The sequence below is a fragment of the Bos javanicus genome, chromosome 18 (genome assembly GCF_032452875.1).
Source record: "Bos javanicus breed banteng chromosome 18, ARS-OSU_banteng_1.0, whole genome shotgun sequence".
Lineage (NCBI taxonomy): Eukaryota > Metazoa > Chordata > Mammalia > Artiodactyla > Bovidae > Bos > Bos javanicus.
The window spans coordinates 10,921,397-10,933,913 of NC_083885.1; the positions used below are offsets into that span (position 1 = coordinate 10,921,397).

At 51.1% G+C, this 12,517-nt stretch overlaps 1 protein-coding gene across 2 annotated transcripts in view; it reads right to left on the reverse strand.

The window, feature by feature from the left end:
- The window catches only part of MEAK7 (MTOR associated protein, eak-7 homolog), a 61,133-nt gene that overhangs the window by 15,455 nt on the left and 33,161 nt on the right, over positions 1-12,517 (reverse strand). Inside the window, exons 2-3 of one of the 2 annotated variants that reach the window (XM_061386893.1) lie at positions 7,671-7,895; positions 5,545-5,686 (exon numbers count right to left, since the gene is read on the reverse strand). The exons of the other annotated variant lie outside the window; for it this stretch is intronic. Of the exons in view, the coding sequence (XP_061242877.1) occupies positions 5,545-5,686; positions 7,671-7,685 (157 nt within the window). The 5' untranslated portion in view covers positions 7,686-7,895. The remainder of the gene's footprint in view (positions 1-5,544; positions 5,687-7,670; positions 7,896-12,517) is intronic. 2 annotated transcript variants of the gene reach the window in all.

The following is a 12,517-nucleotide window of genomic DNA, read 5'->3' on the forward strand; positions in this document are numbered from 1 at the left end:
TAAATCCACAACAGCTTTAGTCAAAAATATTTTCAGATTCATACCCTCCGCAAGCAGGGCAATTCAAGATTTCTCTCAAGATCTCTGTTAATTTATCAAATCACCGAAAACTTATCCCTCAACCTTCCCTGCATCCCTATCTTGTTATCCTGCTGAAATCCTGAAAATGCAAGTGTATAAAAATACACTCTAAGAATTCCAGTTTGTTCTCAGGGTCTTCATACCAAAGGTCATCACACCTTTTTACTTCCTCTAGAAAACCTGAAGGTTTGTGACAAGAGAAGGCCCATGACTCACATGTTAGGACAGATGACTGCCTTCTGAACAGGTGTTTTTAAGATGTGAGCACAGCTCCACCTCAGAGCTGGACCCTCCAGGCTAGCTGACAGCTGTGCCCACCCTAGTGGGCTCCCAAGGCCGACCTGTCAGATGCGTGTGGTCCACTAGGAACATCAGATGCCAGTCCCCGTGAGCAGTTCTCTTGGGCCCCCCGTCTGGCTCAGAGGGCCCTCCTGCCCACCTCTGCACTCCTCACCGTCTACTCAGCCTCGGGTTCCAAGACTACCCAGCGTTCCTGACTTTCAGAGAACTGACTGCTGCCCTGAGGGACACAGACCCCTCCTTGCTCACTCTGTTTGGACCCCACCTCCACCTCCCACCCACCCCCAGGGTCATGCCTGACTCATCCACCCGTAGAATCTGAAAATCATAAAGGAGACTCTGCCCCAAGGCCACCTGGCGGCTGGCACCCGAGCCAGCCTGGCACATGTGGACACGCGGACGCGCTGGTCCAAGGCCTGTCGTTCCTCGCCTGCCCCTCAGGTGGACAGCCCATTCCCCACCACCTCATGAGATCCTGGGTGCAAACTCCAGGAGGCTGGCCTGGCCCGGGTCCCCCACATTCGGCCCCCAGGAGACACACCCTGAGGCCCCAGGCACTCAGGGGCCCCTTAGATCAGTGCCCTCAGTTCACCACCGGTGACCGGCCCCTCCCCACCTCTGCACCCCACAGCCCATGGCGCCTGGGTCCCCAGGGAGAGCTGACGGGACGGGAGATCCAGCTGACACCACCTCCAGCCCTTTCAATGATGATGCCTCTAAAAGCCGCACCTCAGATTCCCCACATCCTGGGAGAGCGGCCGCCTGTCTCTGGACCAAGGAATCGCTCTCTCGGGGGCTACCAGCCTCTTTAAGGGGGACGGCTGGGGCTAAAAGCCCACTGCCCCGTAAACGCCTCTCCTCGGACGTCCCCAGGTATTCCACGGCTGAGGACCCAGTGCAGCCGGGGGCTGTCCCCCCAGGTCACGGGGCCCGCTGCCTCCAGGACGCTGGCTTTCCTGACACCGGCATGGGCATCTAAGTCCTTCCACAGATGACAGTGTCGCCTGGGCTAGGCCCCATCAGAGGGCAAGCAGACAGAAGCCTCAGACAGGGCCTGCAGGAGTGTCCCGTGGAGCAAACGCTGTGGAGATCAGTGGGGAGGGGGTGAGCAGAACACAGCGGGGCGGCGAGGACGTGTCCTGAAGGACACATTCCGGCTGGGTTTCCAGCACCCGGGGCGGGGCTCACCCAGGAAGCAGACCCAGTGCACAAAGGCGCAGGGCAAACCCAGGGGTGTCCAGGTGAGGTCTGGTGTGGGGAGGGCGCCTGAGGCGGCTGCAGAGCAAGACAGGCGCTCCTCTGCCTCTACCCAGCCCCCTCCTCTGATCCACCAGAAACAGGCTCATCCACTGCTGTCTGGAGACAGCAGCCTGGCCTCCAGGGGGTCTGAACACCCTCGGGAAAGGACGGAGGCTGGGCGAGGCGCCTGCAGGGAGGACCGGGGCAGGGGGGTGAGAAACGCAAGGAGACGTGCAGCCCATGGCATGGGAGCTCAGGGCCGCGCCTGGAGGACATGCCAGGAAAGGCCCAGAAGCGGGGCAGCCGGCAACACTGGATTTCCTTCCAGGAGGAGAACGGGGTGTGGCAGCCTGCAGCCGGAGCTACAGGCCTGGCTGGAGCCACAGGCCTGGAGTCAAGAAGAGCTGGGACAAGGGCAGCCTCTCGGGCCACGCTCCCTCAGCCCACCAGTCTGGGTGTCCACAGGGCACCGGTGAGAGGACGCATCTCAAGACAGCTCTAGGAGGCTTCCCTGGTGGCTCGGTGGTGAGGAATCTGCCTGCCATGCAGGAGACACGAGTTTGATCCCTGATCTGGGAAGACCCCACGTGCCGCGGAGCAACTAAGCCTGTGCACCTCAACTACTGAGCCCAAGTTCTAGAGCCAGGGAGCTGCAACTACCGAAGCCAGCATGCTCTAGAGCCCATGCTCCACAACGAAAGAAGCCACTGAGATGAGAAACCCGAGCACCAGAACTAGAGAACAGCTCCCGCTCGCCACAACTAGAGAAAAACCCACCCAGCAACTAAGACCCAGCACAGCTAAAAATAAATAAATAAAAGTAATAATAATAATAAAAACCGGCTGAATGGTTGAATAAGTGAATGCAATTTAAAAAGAAAAGACAGCTCTAAGGAGGCCCCGCCTCCTGCTAAAAAGGCCCCCGAAAGGCAGGATGAAGTAACGGCAGTGGTACAGCGTTCCCAAGTTCATCCTGCCTGGACGCCATCACCTGAATCAGGCCTGAAGCCTCTTCAATTAACTTTGGGAAGGAACTGAAACCTTCGATGTGTCCTTACTTCTCCCCAAATGCACATTTCTGAACTTTCAGTCCCTGAAATGGTTTTCTCACAGGACAGTCCTGGGTGAACCTTGATCCGTGCAACAGACTTTTCCTGGCAGTCAGTCAGTTCAGTCGCTCAGTCGTGTCCGACTCTTTGCGACCCCATGAATCGCAGCACGCCAGGCCTCCCCGTCCAACACCAACTCCTGGAGTTCACTCAGACTCACGTCCATCGAGTCAGTGATGTCATCCAGCCATCTCATCCTCTGTCGTCCCCTTCTCCTCCTGCCCCCAATCCTTCCCAGCATCAGAGTCTTTTCCAATGAGTCAACTCTTCGCATGAGGTGGCCAAAGTACTGGAGTTTCAGCTTTAGCATCATTCCTTCCAAAGAAATCCCAGGGCTGATCTCCTTCAGAATGGACTGGTTGGATCTCCTTGCAGTCCAAGAGACTCTCAAGAGTCTTCTCCAACACCACAGTTCAAAAGCACTAATTCTTCGGCGCTCAGCTTTCTTCACAGTTCAACTCTCACATCCGTACATGACCACAGGAAAAACCATAGCCATGACTAGATGGACCTTTGTTGGCAAAGTAATGTCTCTGCTTTTGAATATGCTATATAGGTTGGTCATAACTTTCCTTCCAAGGAGTAAGCGCCTTTTAATTTCATGGCTGCAGTCACCATCTGCAGTGATTTTGGAGCCCAGAAAAATAAAGTCTGACACTGTTTCCACTGTTTCCCCATCTATTTCCCATGAAGTGATGGGACTGGATGCCATGATCTTTGTTTTCTGAATGTTGAGCTTTAAGCCAACTTTTTCCCTCTCCACTTTCACTTTCATCAAGAGGCTTTTTAGTTCCTCTTCACTTTCTGTCATAAGTGTGGTGTCATCTGCATATCTGAGGTTATTGATATATCTCCTGGCAATCTTGATTACAGCTTGTGTTTCTTCCAGCCCAGCGTTTTTCATGATGTACTCTGCATATAAGTTAAATAAGCGGGGTGATAATATACAGCCTTGACGTACTCCTTTTTCTATTTGGAACCAGTCTGTTGTTCCATGTCCAGTTCTAACTGTTGCTTCTTGACCTGCATACAGATTTCTCAAGAGGCAGGTCAGGTGGTCTGGTATTCCCATCTCTTGAAGAATTTTCCACAGTTTATTGTGATCCACACAGTCAAAGGCTTTGGCATAGTCAATAAAGCAGAAATAGATGTTTTTCTGGAACTCTCTTGCTTTTTCTATGATCCAGCGGATATTGGCAATTTGATCACTAGCTGTCCATAAAACCACCCAGCACTGGCCTAAGTCTCCTGCAGGTTTACATATATCATGTTCTCTGTCCAGGGGACACACCCAGATGTTCCTTGAAGGTTGCTAACCCCAGTGGTTCTCAACTGGGGGTGGTTTGCCAGGGGACAGCTGGCAATGATGTCTGCTTGTCAAGGCCAGGGAGGTTGTGGTTCTAGCCACTGCTGCCACCTAGTGGTTAGAAACCAGCGGTCCTACTAAATACCCTACAATGCACAGGACAGTCCCCACAACAAAGAGTACCCCGCCCCCAATGTCAGGAGGGCTGGGGATGAGAAACTGGTGGAGCTGAGGGGCAGAGCAGGTCGGCACTGGAGTGCACTGACCTCCACAGCGCTTGCCTCTCTGGACAGGGGATGCAAAGATTTATAGATCTGAGTTCAAGTTCTGACATTGGTTGGTGTGACTGTGGGCAAGTTACTAAGCCATTTCCAGCCCTCATAAAACAGGGAAAGTGCCTCCAGTCCTGTAATGAGGGGAAGGGGAGAAGATTAAATGAGGTAACATAGGGCATTTAACTCAGCGTTCTGGAGGCCAGAGGAGACACATGAGCTCAAAGCAACAAGATCTGAGACCTTGAACTCAGATCTATGCATCTGCCTTGCAACAAGAGGAACGGCCCAGCTTGGAAGAAACAAACCCCTCAGTGCTGGGGAGGGAGCCAGGAGCTGTTTTTCCTGCAGAATGGACCATAGTAAACTGGCTGGCATCCAAGGATGGCTCAGACTCTTTTCAGGGCCTTTCCGAAGGTTCCCGTCCTCAGAAGACACCCTGGACTCCCCACCTCCTCCAAGGGAGCATGGTCCTGGAAGCAGTCACCTGGCCCTCAGTATGCCTTTTCTGGGAAGACTCCAACCACCTCATCTGCATCAAGCTTTGTTTACATCCCAGAACCAGCAGCCCTTCTGGGAGGGGTCAGCTTGAGCCTGGGCCAGCTGCCCGCTGCGCAGAGTCCCTGCTGGCTAGAAGGTGACCTGTCCCGCTCCTGAGCCATGCTAGCCTCCCTCCCTCCAGGGAGCCCCGGTGACTGATCTGCAGGGGGGCACTTTCTCCTCCTCTCCTCTCTGCCCTGAATTTAGCCATCAGCTCCACTCTCCTGGGACAAAGCGAGTAGGTTGTGTCCAACCCAGCATACACTCCAGCACACAACCCCCCTGCCTCGCCTCTTCCCGAAGATGCTCCACAGTTCTTCCCGAGTCTACACAGCTTTCTCGCTCTCCCTGGCCTCCAGCTGACAGCTGGCCTCCATCCTAGGGACCTTCCGGCAAGTATCGGCCTGGAACCCTCTGACCTCAACGACGTGAAAAGTAGGAGAGGAGTAATTCTGTGCTCCAACTGACCTAGCGGGGAGATCCTCCCTCGCAGCTGTCCCCCTATCACTCCCCACTCCACCCCAAGGCAGAAGCACCGGCTGCCAGGAAGGGTCAGGGCCCAGGTCCCCCCCAGCACTAACTGCTCCCGGGACGAAGGTCATCATCCCCATCACTTCGCTGGTCAGGCTGCTCCCTCTGGGCCCCCAGGCCGGTGACCTTCCCCTACCCCCAGCCTCAAGTCCACCGCTCCGCTCACCGAGGTCCTGGCCCTCCTCCTCAGAGTCCACCGAATCTGCCTTTCCGGTTGCAGTCCAGATTTTCCTCTGGAGCGGCCCAACCCCGTTGCCAGGCGACGGCGCTGACAGACAGCTCTCTGTCCCAGTCGCAGGAGTGAAAGTCTAGGGGGCGGAGCGTAATAAAAATCCAGCCAATGGATATGCACAGGAGTGGTGAGGGCGGGGCCATAGGCGGGGCCAGATGCAGGAAGAAAGGAGGTGGGACTCTCGAGGTGCCGCGCCGGGGGAGGAGCTGGGAAGCGAGCTGGAAGCGGACTCAGGAAGAGTGGCTGAGGGCTGAGGGGAGGAGCCAGGAGGGAGCACGTGGGGATGGCGGGGTTTTCTGGGTTGAAGCGAAGAAACCCGCGGCTGTGGGAGCAGCAGGGGTGTGGCTGGGATGAGGGCAGAGCTGGGAGAGACGAGAGCGGGCCCCAGGGAGACCCAATGAGAGGCAGGTCACCCAGCAATGGGACCCTCCACCCACTCTGGCACCCCTCCGCTCCCCTCAACTAACCTGGGCACAGCCTCCCATCCCTGAGCCTGGGCTCCCGCTTCTCCGTCCCCTCCACTTCTGCTCCCCCACAGCCCGGACCCTACCCCTTCCTGGGAACCCTCACTTCGGCCTGCGTTCTCTACCAGTCCTTTCCAGGAGCATTTTCATGTGCTTCAGTTCAGTTCAGTCGCTCAGTCGTGTCCGCCTCTTTGCAACCCCATGAATCGCAGCACGCCAGGCCTCTTCGTCCATCACCAACTCCCGGGGTTCACTCAGACTCACGTCCATCGAGTCAGTGATGTCATCCAGCCATCCCATCCTCTGTCGTCCCCTTCTCCTCCTGCCCCCAATCCTTCCAAGCATCAGAGTCTTTTCCAATGAGTTAACTCTTCACATGAGGTGGCCAAAGTACTGGAGTTTCAGCTTTAGCATCATTCCTTCCAAAGAAATCCCAGGGCTGATCTCCTTCAGAATGGACTGGTTGGATCTCCTTGCAGTCCAAGGGATTCTCAAGAGTCTTCTCCAACACCACAGTTCAAAAGCATCAATTCTTCGGTGACCAGCTTTCTTCACAGTTCAACTCTCACATCCATACATGACCACTGGAAAAACCATAGCCTTGACTAGACGGACCTTTTTTGGCAAAGTAATGTCTCTGCTTTTCAATATACTATCTAGGTTGGTCATAACTTTCCTTCCAAGGAGTAAGTGTCTCTTAATTTCATGGCTGCAATCACCATCTGCAGTGATTTTGGAGCCCAAAAAATAAAGTCTGACACTGTTTCCACTGTCTCCCCATGTATTTCCCATGAAGTGATGGGACCAGATGCAATGATCTTAGTTTTCTGAATGTTGAGCTTTTGGCCAACTTTTTCACTCTCCTCTTTCACTTTCATCAGGAGGCTTTTTAGTTCCTCTTCATTTTCTGCCATAAGAGTGGTGTCATCTGCATATCTGAGGTTATTCATATTTCTCCCAGCAATCTTGATTCCAGCTTGTGCTTCTTCCAGCCCAGCGTTTCTCATGATGTACTCTGCATAGAAGTTAAATAAGCGGGGTGACAATATACAGCCTTGACGTACTCCTTTTCCTATTTGGAACCGTTGTTCCAAATCCATGTTGTTGTCTGGTTGTTCCATGTCCAGTTCTAATTGTTGTTTCCTGACCTGCATATAGGTTTCTTAAGAGGCAGGTCAGGTGGTCTGGTATTCCCATCTCTTGAAGAATTTTCCACAGTTTATTGTGATCCACATAGTCAAAGGCTTTGGCGTAGTCAATAAAGCAGAAATAGATGTTTTTCTGGAACTCTCTTGCTTTTTCGATGATCCAGAGGATGTTGGCAATTTGATCTCTGGTTCCTCTGTGCTTAAGTCTGTCCAGTCCTGATAAATTAACTCTCCTTGATGCTCAGGCCTTGTCTAGCTTCTCCCACCGTAGCCCACCCCCATGCCCTCCACCCCAGCTTCACTCCATAATGTCTAAGGACTGCTGTCCAGATTTATTAACCTTCCATTCATTCCCCAAACCACTGAAACCCGGCCGCAGGGGCCCTTTCACTAAATCTACAGGGCACTGCAAATGGTGATTGCAGCCACGAAATTAAAAGACGCTTACCTGATAGTAAAGCATCTGCCTGCAATGTGGGAGACCCGGGTTCGATTCCTGGATCGGGAAGATCCCCTGGAGAAGGAAATGGCAATCCACTCCAGCACTCTTGCCTGGAAAATCCCATGGACGGAGGAGCCTGATAGACTACAGTCCATGGGGTGGCAAAGAGTTGGACACGACTGAGCGAATTCACTTTCACTTTCTCTCCTTGGAAGGAAAGCTATGACCAACCTAGACAGCAAATTAAAAAGCAGAGACATTACTTTGTCAGCAAAGGTCTGTCTAGTCAAGGCTATGGTTTTTCCAGTAGTCATGTATGGATGTGAGAGTTGGACTATAAAGAAAGCTGAGCGCGGAAGAATTGATGCTTTTGAAGTTTGGTGTTGGAGAAGACTCTTCAGAGTCCCGTGGACTGCAAGGACATCCAACCAGTCCATCCTAAAGGAAATCAGTCCTGGGTGTTCATTGGAAGGACTGATGTTGAAGCTGAAGCTCCAATATTTTGGCCACCTGATGCGAAGAGCTGACTCACTGGAAAAGACCATGATGTTGGGAAAGGTTGAAGGCAAGAGGAGAAGGGGACAACAGAGGATGAGATGGTTGGATGGCATCACCAACTCAATGGACATGAGTTTGGGTGAACTCTGGGAGTTGGTGATGGACAGGGAGGCCTGGCGTGCTGCGGTTCATGGGGTTGCAAAGAGTCAGACATGACTGAGCAACTGAACTGAACAGGGCACTTCCAGTCCTTACATGCAGGAGTTTACAGTCAGCATTCCTGCCTTGTAAAAACTCTCCTTCCTGGGGATCTAGGTCATCAGCCCTGGCTTTTCTCCTCCCCCACCCCTACCCAATAATTTATACTCCACACATCCTCCTTGAGGTCACTTCCTTCCACTGACTGCCTTCCTGGCGACTTCACTTCCCACCTGTCTGTGCTGCAGACCCCCCAGCCTTCACATCCAACTGATAGTCTAGCCTGCACCCTGACCCCATACATCCACAAGGCTGCACCTCAAACTCAGCCCAGCCAAACCCAAACTCCTCCCTCCTAAGGGCTGGCCACCACCTTCCAGGCCTGAGTCAGAGACCTGAAACCACCCCAGGCCCCTCCTGCTGCTTCTCTCCCCATGTTCCATTACTTCCTGATCTGTTTTACCTCCAAGATTTGGCCTGCATCCACCCACTTCCCTCTGCGTCCCCAGAGCCCCCTGATCTGGGCCAGACCCCAATAACAGGATCCTTCCCTCCTCCAGCCAGAGCCAATAGAACAATCAGCACAGAAGTCCTTATCCTGCCCCCAAGACAGAGATGGCATCACAGGATCAGGCAGGGTAACAGACACAGATAAAACCAGCTGCTAGGTTTCGCTGTCCTCAAGTTTACAAGGAACCCCACTTCTCCAGGAAACACAGCTGCCACTGTAAAGCGTCATAACAACCCCCTTTCTTGTGTCATGACTGTTTTACTCAAAAAGAAACTTTGAACTCTAAAATTATAGATGAGCAGAAACTTTGCTGTTTGCAATTCTACCATTCAGAATAAAACCATTCAGAATGAAACTTTCCGCCATGGGAGAATTTTAACTTTGACACAGGAGCAGCCTGGATTTCCAACCGAAGTGCAGATCCAGATAAGTGCTTTCTGACCATGATGGTCCATAGCCCTCCTAACTCCGTGGTTCCCATGGGAACAGGAGCCGGGTCCACACTGCAGCCCAGACCGGATGCTGGCCCCTTCCCACCTGGCTCTGTTTGGCTCTAAGCCTGTTGAAACACTGCTTTTTTAAAGTTTCATCCAAACTCCACCGTTCTACAATATCGTATGAAAACTCTCTTTGCCTTTGTCAGTTTCAGCTGTCCAGGATTCCCGATGCACTGTGAACAGGCCTGACCTGTCAGGCTGCAGGGCTGACCTTGGTGCTCATGGAGCTGTGGGGCTGAGCCCTGCTGGTCAAAAGTGCCCAGACAGTACTGACCACCTACTGCAGGCCAGGCGTGGTGACACGACAGTGAGCATCACAGTCCACGCCCTCAGCCGCTGGTCCGTTATCACTCAGTTCCACCCGCTGAATGAGTGGGGAGGAGGAGGATTAAATTGAGGGGAGGGGACAGTCGTGAGGGGGGAGTGTGGTTGTGGAGGAGAGGCTTGGGAAGATAAGGGGGAGAAAGACCGGGACAATGAGAGGCTATGGTGGGAAAACAGATGGGCTATTAAAAGATACACAGAGACTTTCAGGCTTACAAAGGGCGCAGAGCTAGAGAACAGTATGGAGGCTCCTTAAAAAACTACAGAGTTGCCATACAATCCAGCAATGCCACTCCTGGGCATATATCTGGAGAAAAATATCATTTGAAAAAACACATGCATCCCTATGTTCACAGCAGCACTGTTTAGAATAGCCAAGACAGAGAAGACAGGTCTTCCCTGTAGCTCAAATGGTAAAGAGTTCTCCTGCAATGCAGGAGACCAGGGTTCAATCCCTGGGTTGGGAAGATCCTCTGGAGAAGGGAATGGCAACCCACTCCAGTATTCTTGCCTGGAAAATCCCATGGACAGAGGAGACTGGCAGGCTACAGTCCATGGGGTCGCAAAGAGTCAGACACGACTGAGCAACTAACACTACCACTAAGACATAGAAACACAACCTAAGTGTCCATCGACAGGAGTGGATAAAGAAGACGCAGCACATGTACACAAATGGGATATTACTGAGCCATAAAAAAGAATGAAATAATGCCATCTGTAGCACAAGAACAGACCTAGAGATCATCAGACTAAGTAAGTCAAAGACAAATATGGTATTACTTATATGTGGAATCTAAAAAAAACTGATACAAATGAACTTATTTATAAAACATAAATAGACCCACAGACATACAAAATAAATGAACAGTTATCAAAGCGGAAAGGGGGAAGGGATAAATTAGGAGTTTGGGATGAACAGATACATACTACTATATATAAAATAGATAGCCAACAAGAACCTCCTGTATATCACACGGAACTATACCCAATATGTTGTAATAACCTATAAGGGAAAAGAATCTGAAAAACAATATATATATATATACACACACACACATATATATAATATATATATATAATATGAATCACTTTGCTCTCTGCCTGAAACTAACACATTGCATATAAATCAACTGTACTTCAATTAAAAAAAAAAAAACTCAAGGCCATCTGGACATTTTCCTCTTCTGCATCAAGGGTCTACTGTCTTCCAAGCTCTTTCTGTCCATCCTCATCCCCAACTTCCTACCCATCAGATGCTTCCTGGCCAGAGCCCCTTCCTGCCTGCTGTCTGGGGGCTGCCTGGGTGCTGCCAGCCAGCGATGCCTGGTCCCTCATGGAGAGATGAGTCTGAGCACGGAGGCTGTCCCATAAAAGCAAAGTGTCCCGAAGCCCAGCAGCCCCCAGCCTCCTGAAGATGGGGACAAGAGGCAGTAACCCCAGCGCTCCATCTCTGCTCACTCAGGTTTCTGCCACCTGCAGCCAGTGGAGTGGGATTAGATCTGCCGAACTTATGAGCACAAAACTCATGACTGTAGTTTCAGGAATGTCCAGGGTGGCTGCATTCTAGGCCAAAAGGTAATTTCCTGTAGCCCACTGAGTGCAGGGGGCCATGGTGGTCCCAGGGGCAGGCATTGGGGGTGGGGGGCATTGGAGGCACCCCAGTTGTAGAGATCACAACAGTAAAACCAACTAAAATTCAGTCTGATTTTCATCACCAAGCGCCAGCAATTCTAAGCATCATCAAGTGATATCATTTGCTTCCCTGAAAAAGCCTTTTATACGGCTATGCACTAAACCAGAGGTTGGCAGACTTTTTCTATAAAGGGCCAGATAGTAAATATTGTTGATTTTTCAAACCATACCATCTCTGTCACAGCTACTCAAAGCTGCTGTCGACACCAAAATAGCCACGGGCAATAGAAAAACAGTTGGACGTAGCTGTGTTCCTCTCTGACTTTTTTAAGGACACTGAAACGTGAATTTCACATAATTTTCACACATCAGAAAATATTATTCTTCTGATTTTGTGTCCAACTGTTTAAAGTAAGAAAATCATTCTTAGCTCACTGGCTATATAATAGCAGACGGTGGCCAGACTGCAGTTACTGTCATGTTTTAATATTTTTTAATCTATGTATTTTTAATTGACATTTATATAAGTTTCGAATTGTACGTTTTATTTTTTGGCCATAACATGGAGCATGTGGGATCTTAGTTCAACAACCAAGGATTAAACTTCTGCCCCCTCTATTGGGAGTACAAAGTCTTAACTACAGTACCACCAGGGAAGTCCCCAAATTGTGCATTTTTGTTACATTTCCTTTAAAACCTGGGTTTGTTACATTTCCTTTTAAAAACTGGTGGCTCAATGGTAAAGAATCTGCCTGCCAATGCAGGAGACACGGGTTCTATCTTTGGTCTGGGAAGATCCCACAGGCTGCAGAGCAACTAAGCCCCTGTGTCAGAACTACTGAACCTGTGCTCTAGAGCCAGGGGCTGCCACTACCGAGCCCACGTGCCCTAGAGCCCCTGCTCCATGACAAGAGAAGCCACCACAATGAGAAGCCCATGCGCCGCAGCGAGAGGAGCTCCCGCTCACAGGGCAGCTAGAGTAAAGCCCACACAGCAACACAGGCCCAGCACCAGCACAGCCAAAAGTTAATAAATATGAGGAAAAACTGGGTTTACCAATCCTGTTTAAAATTACACCAAAAAATAAATACCTAGGAAAAAATCTAACCAGTGAGTTGAGAGACCTATATGCTGAGAAGTGTAAAGCCTTGATAAAGGAAGTTGAAGATGATTCAAAGAAATGGAAAGATATG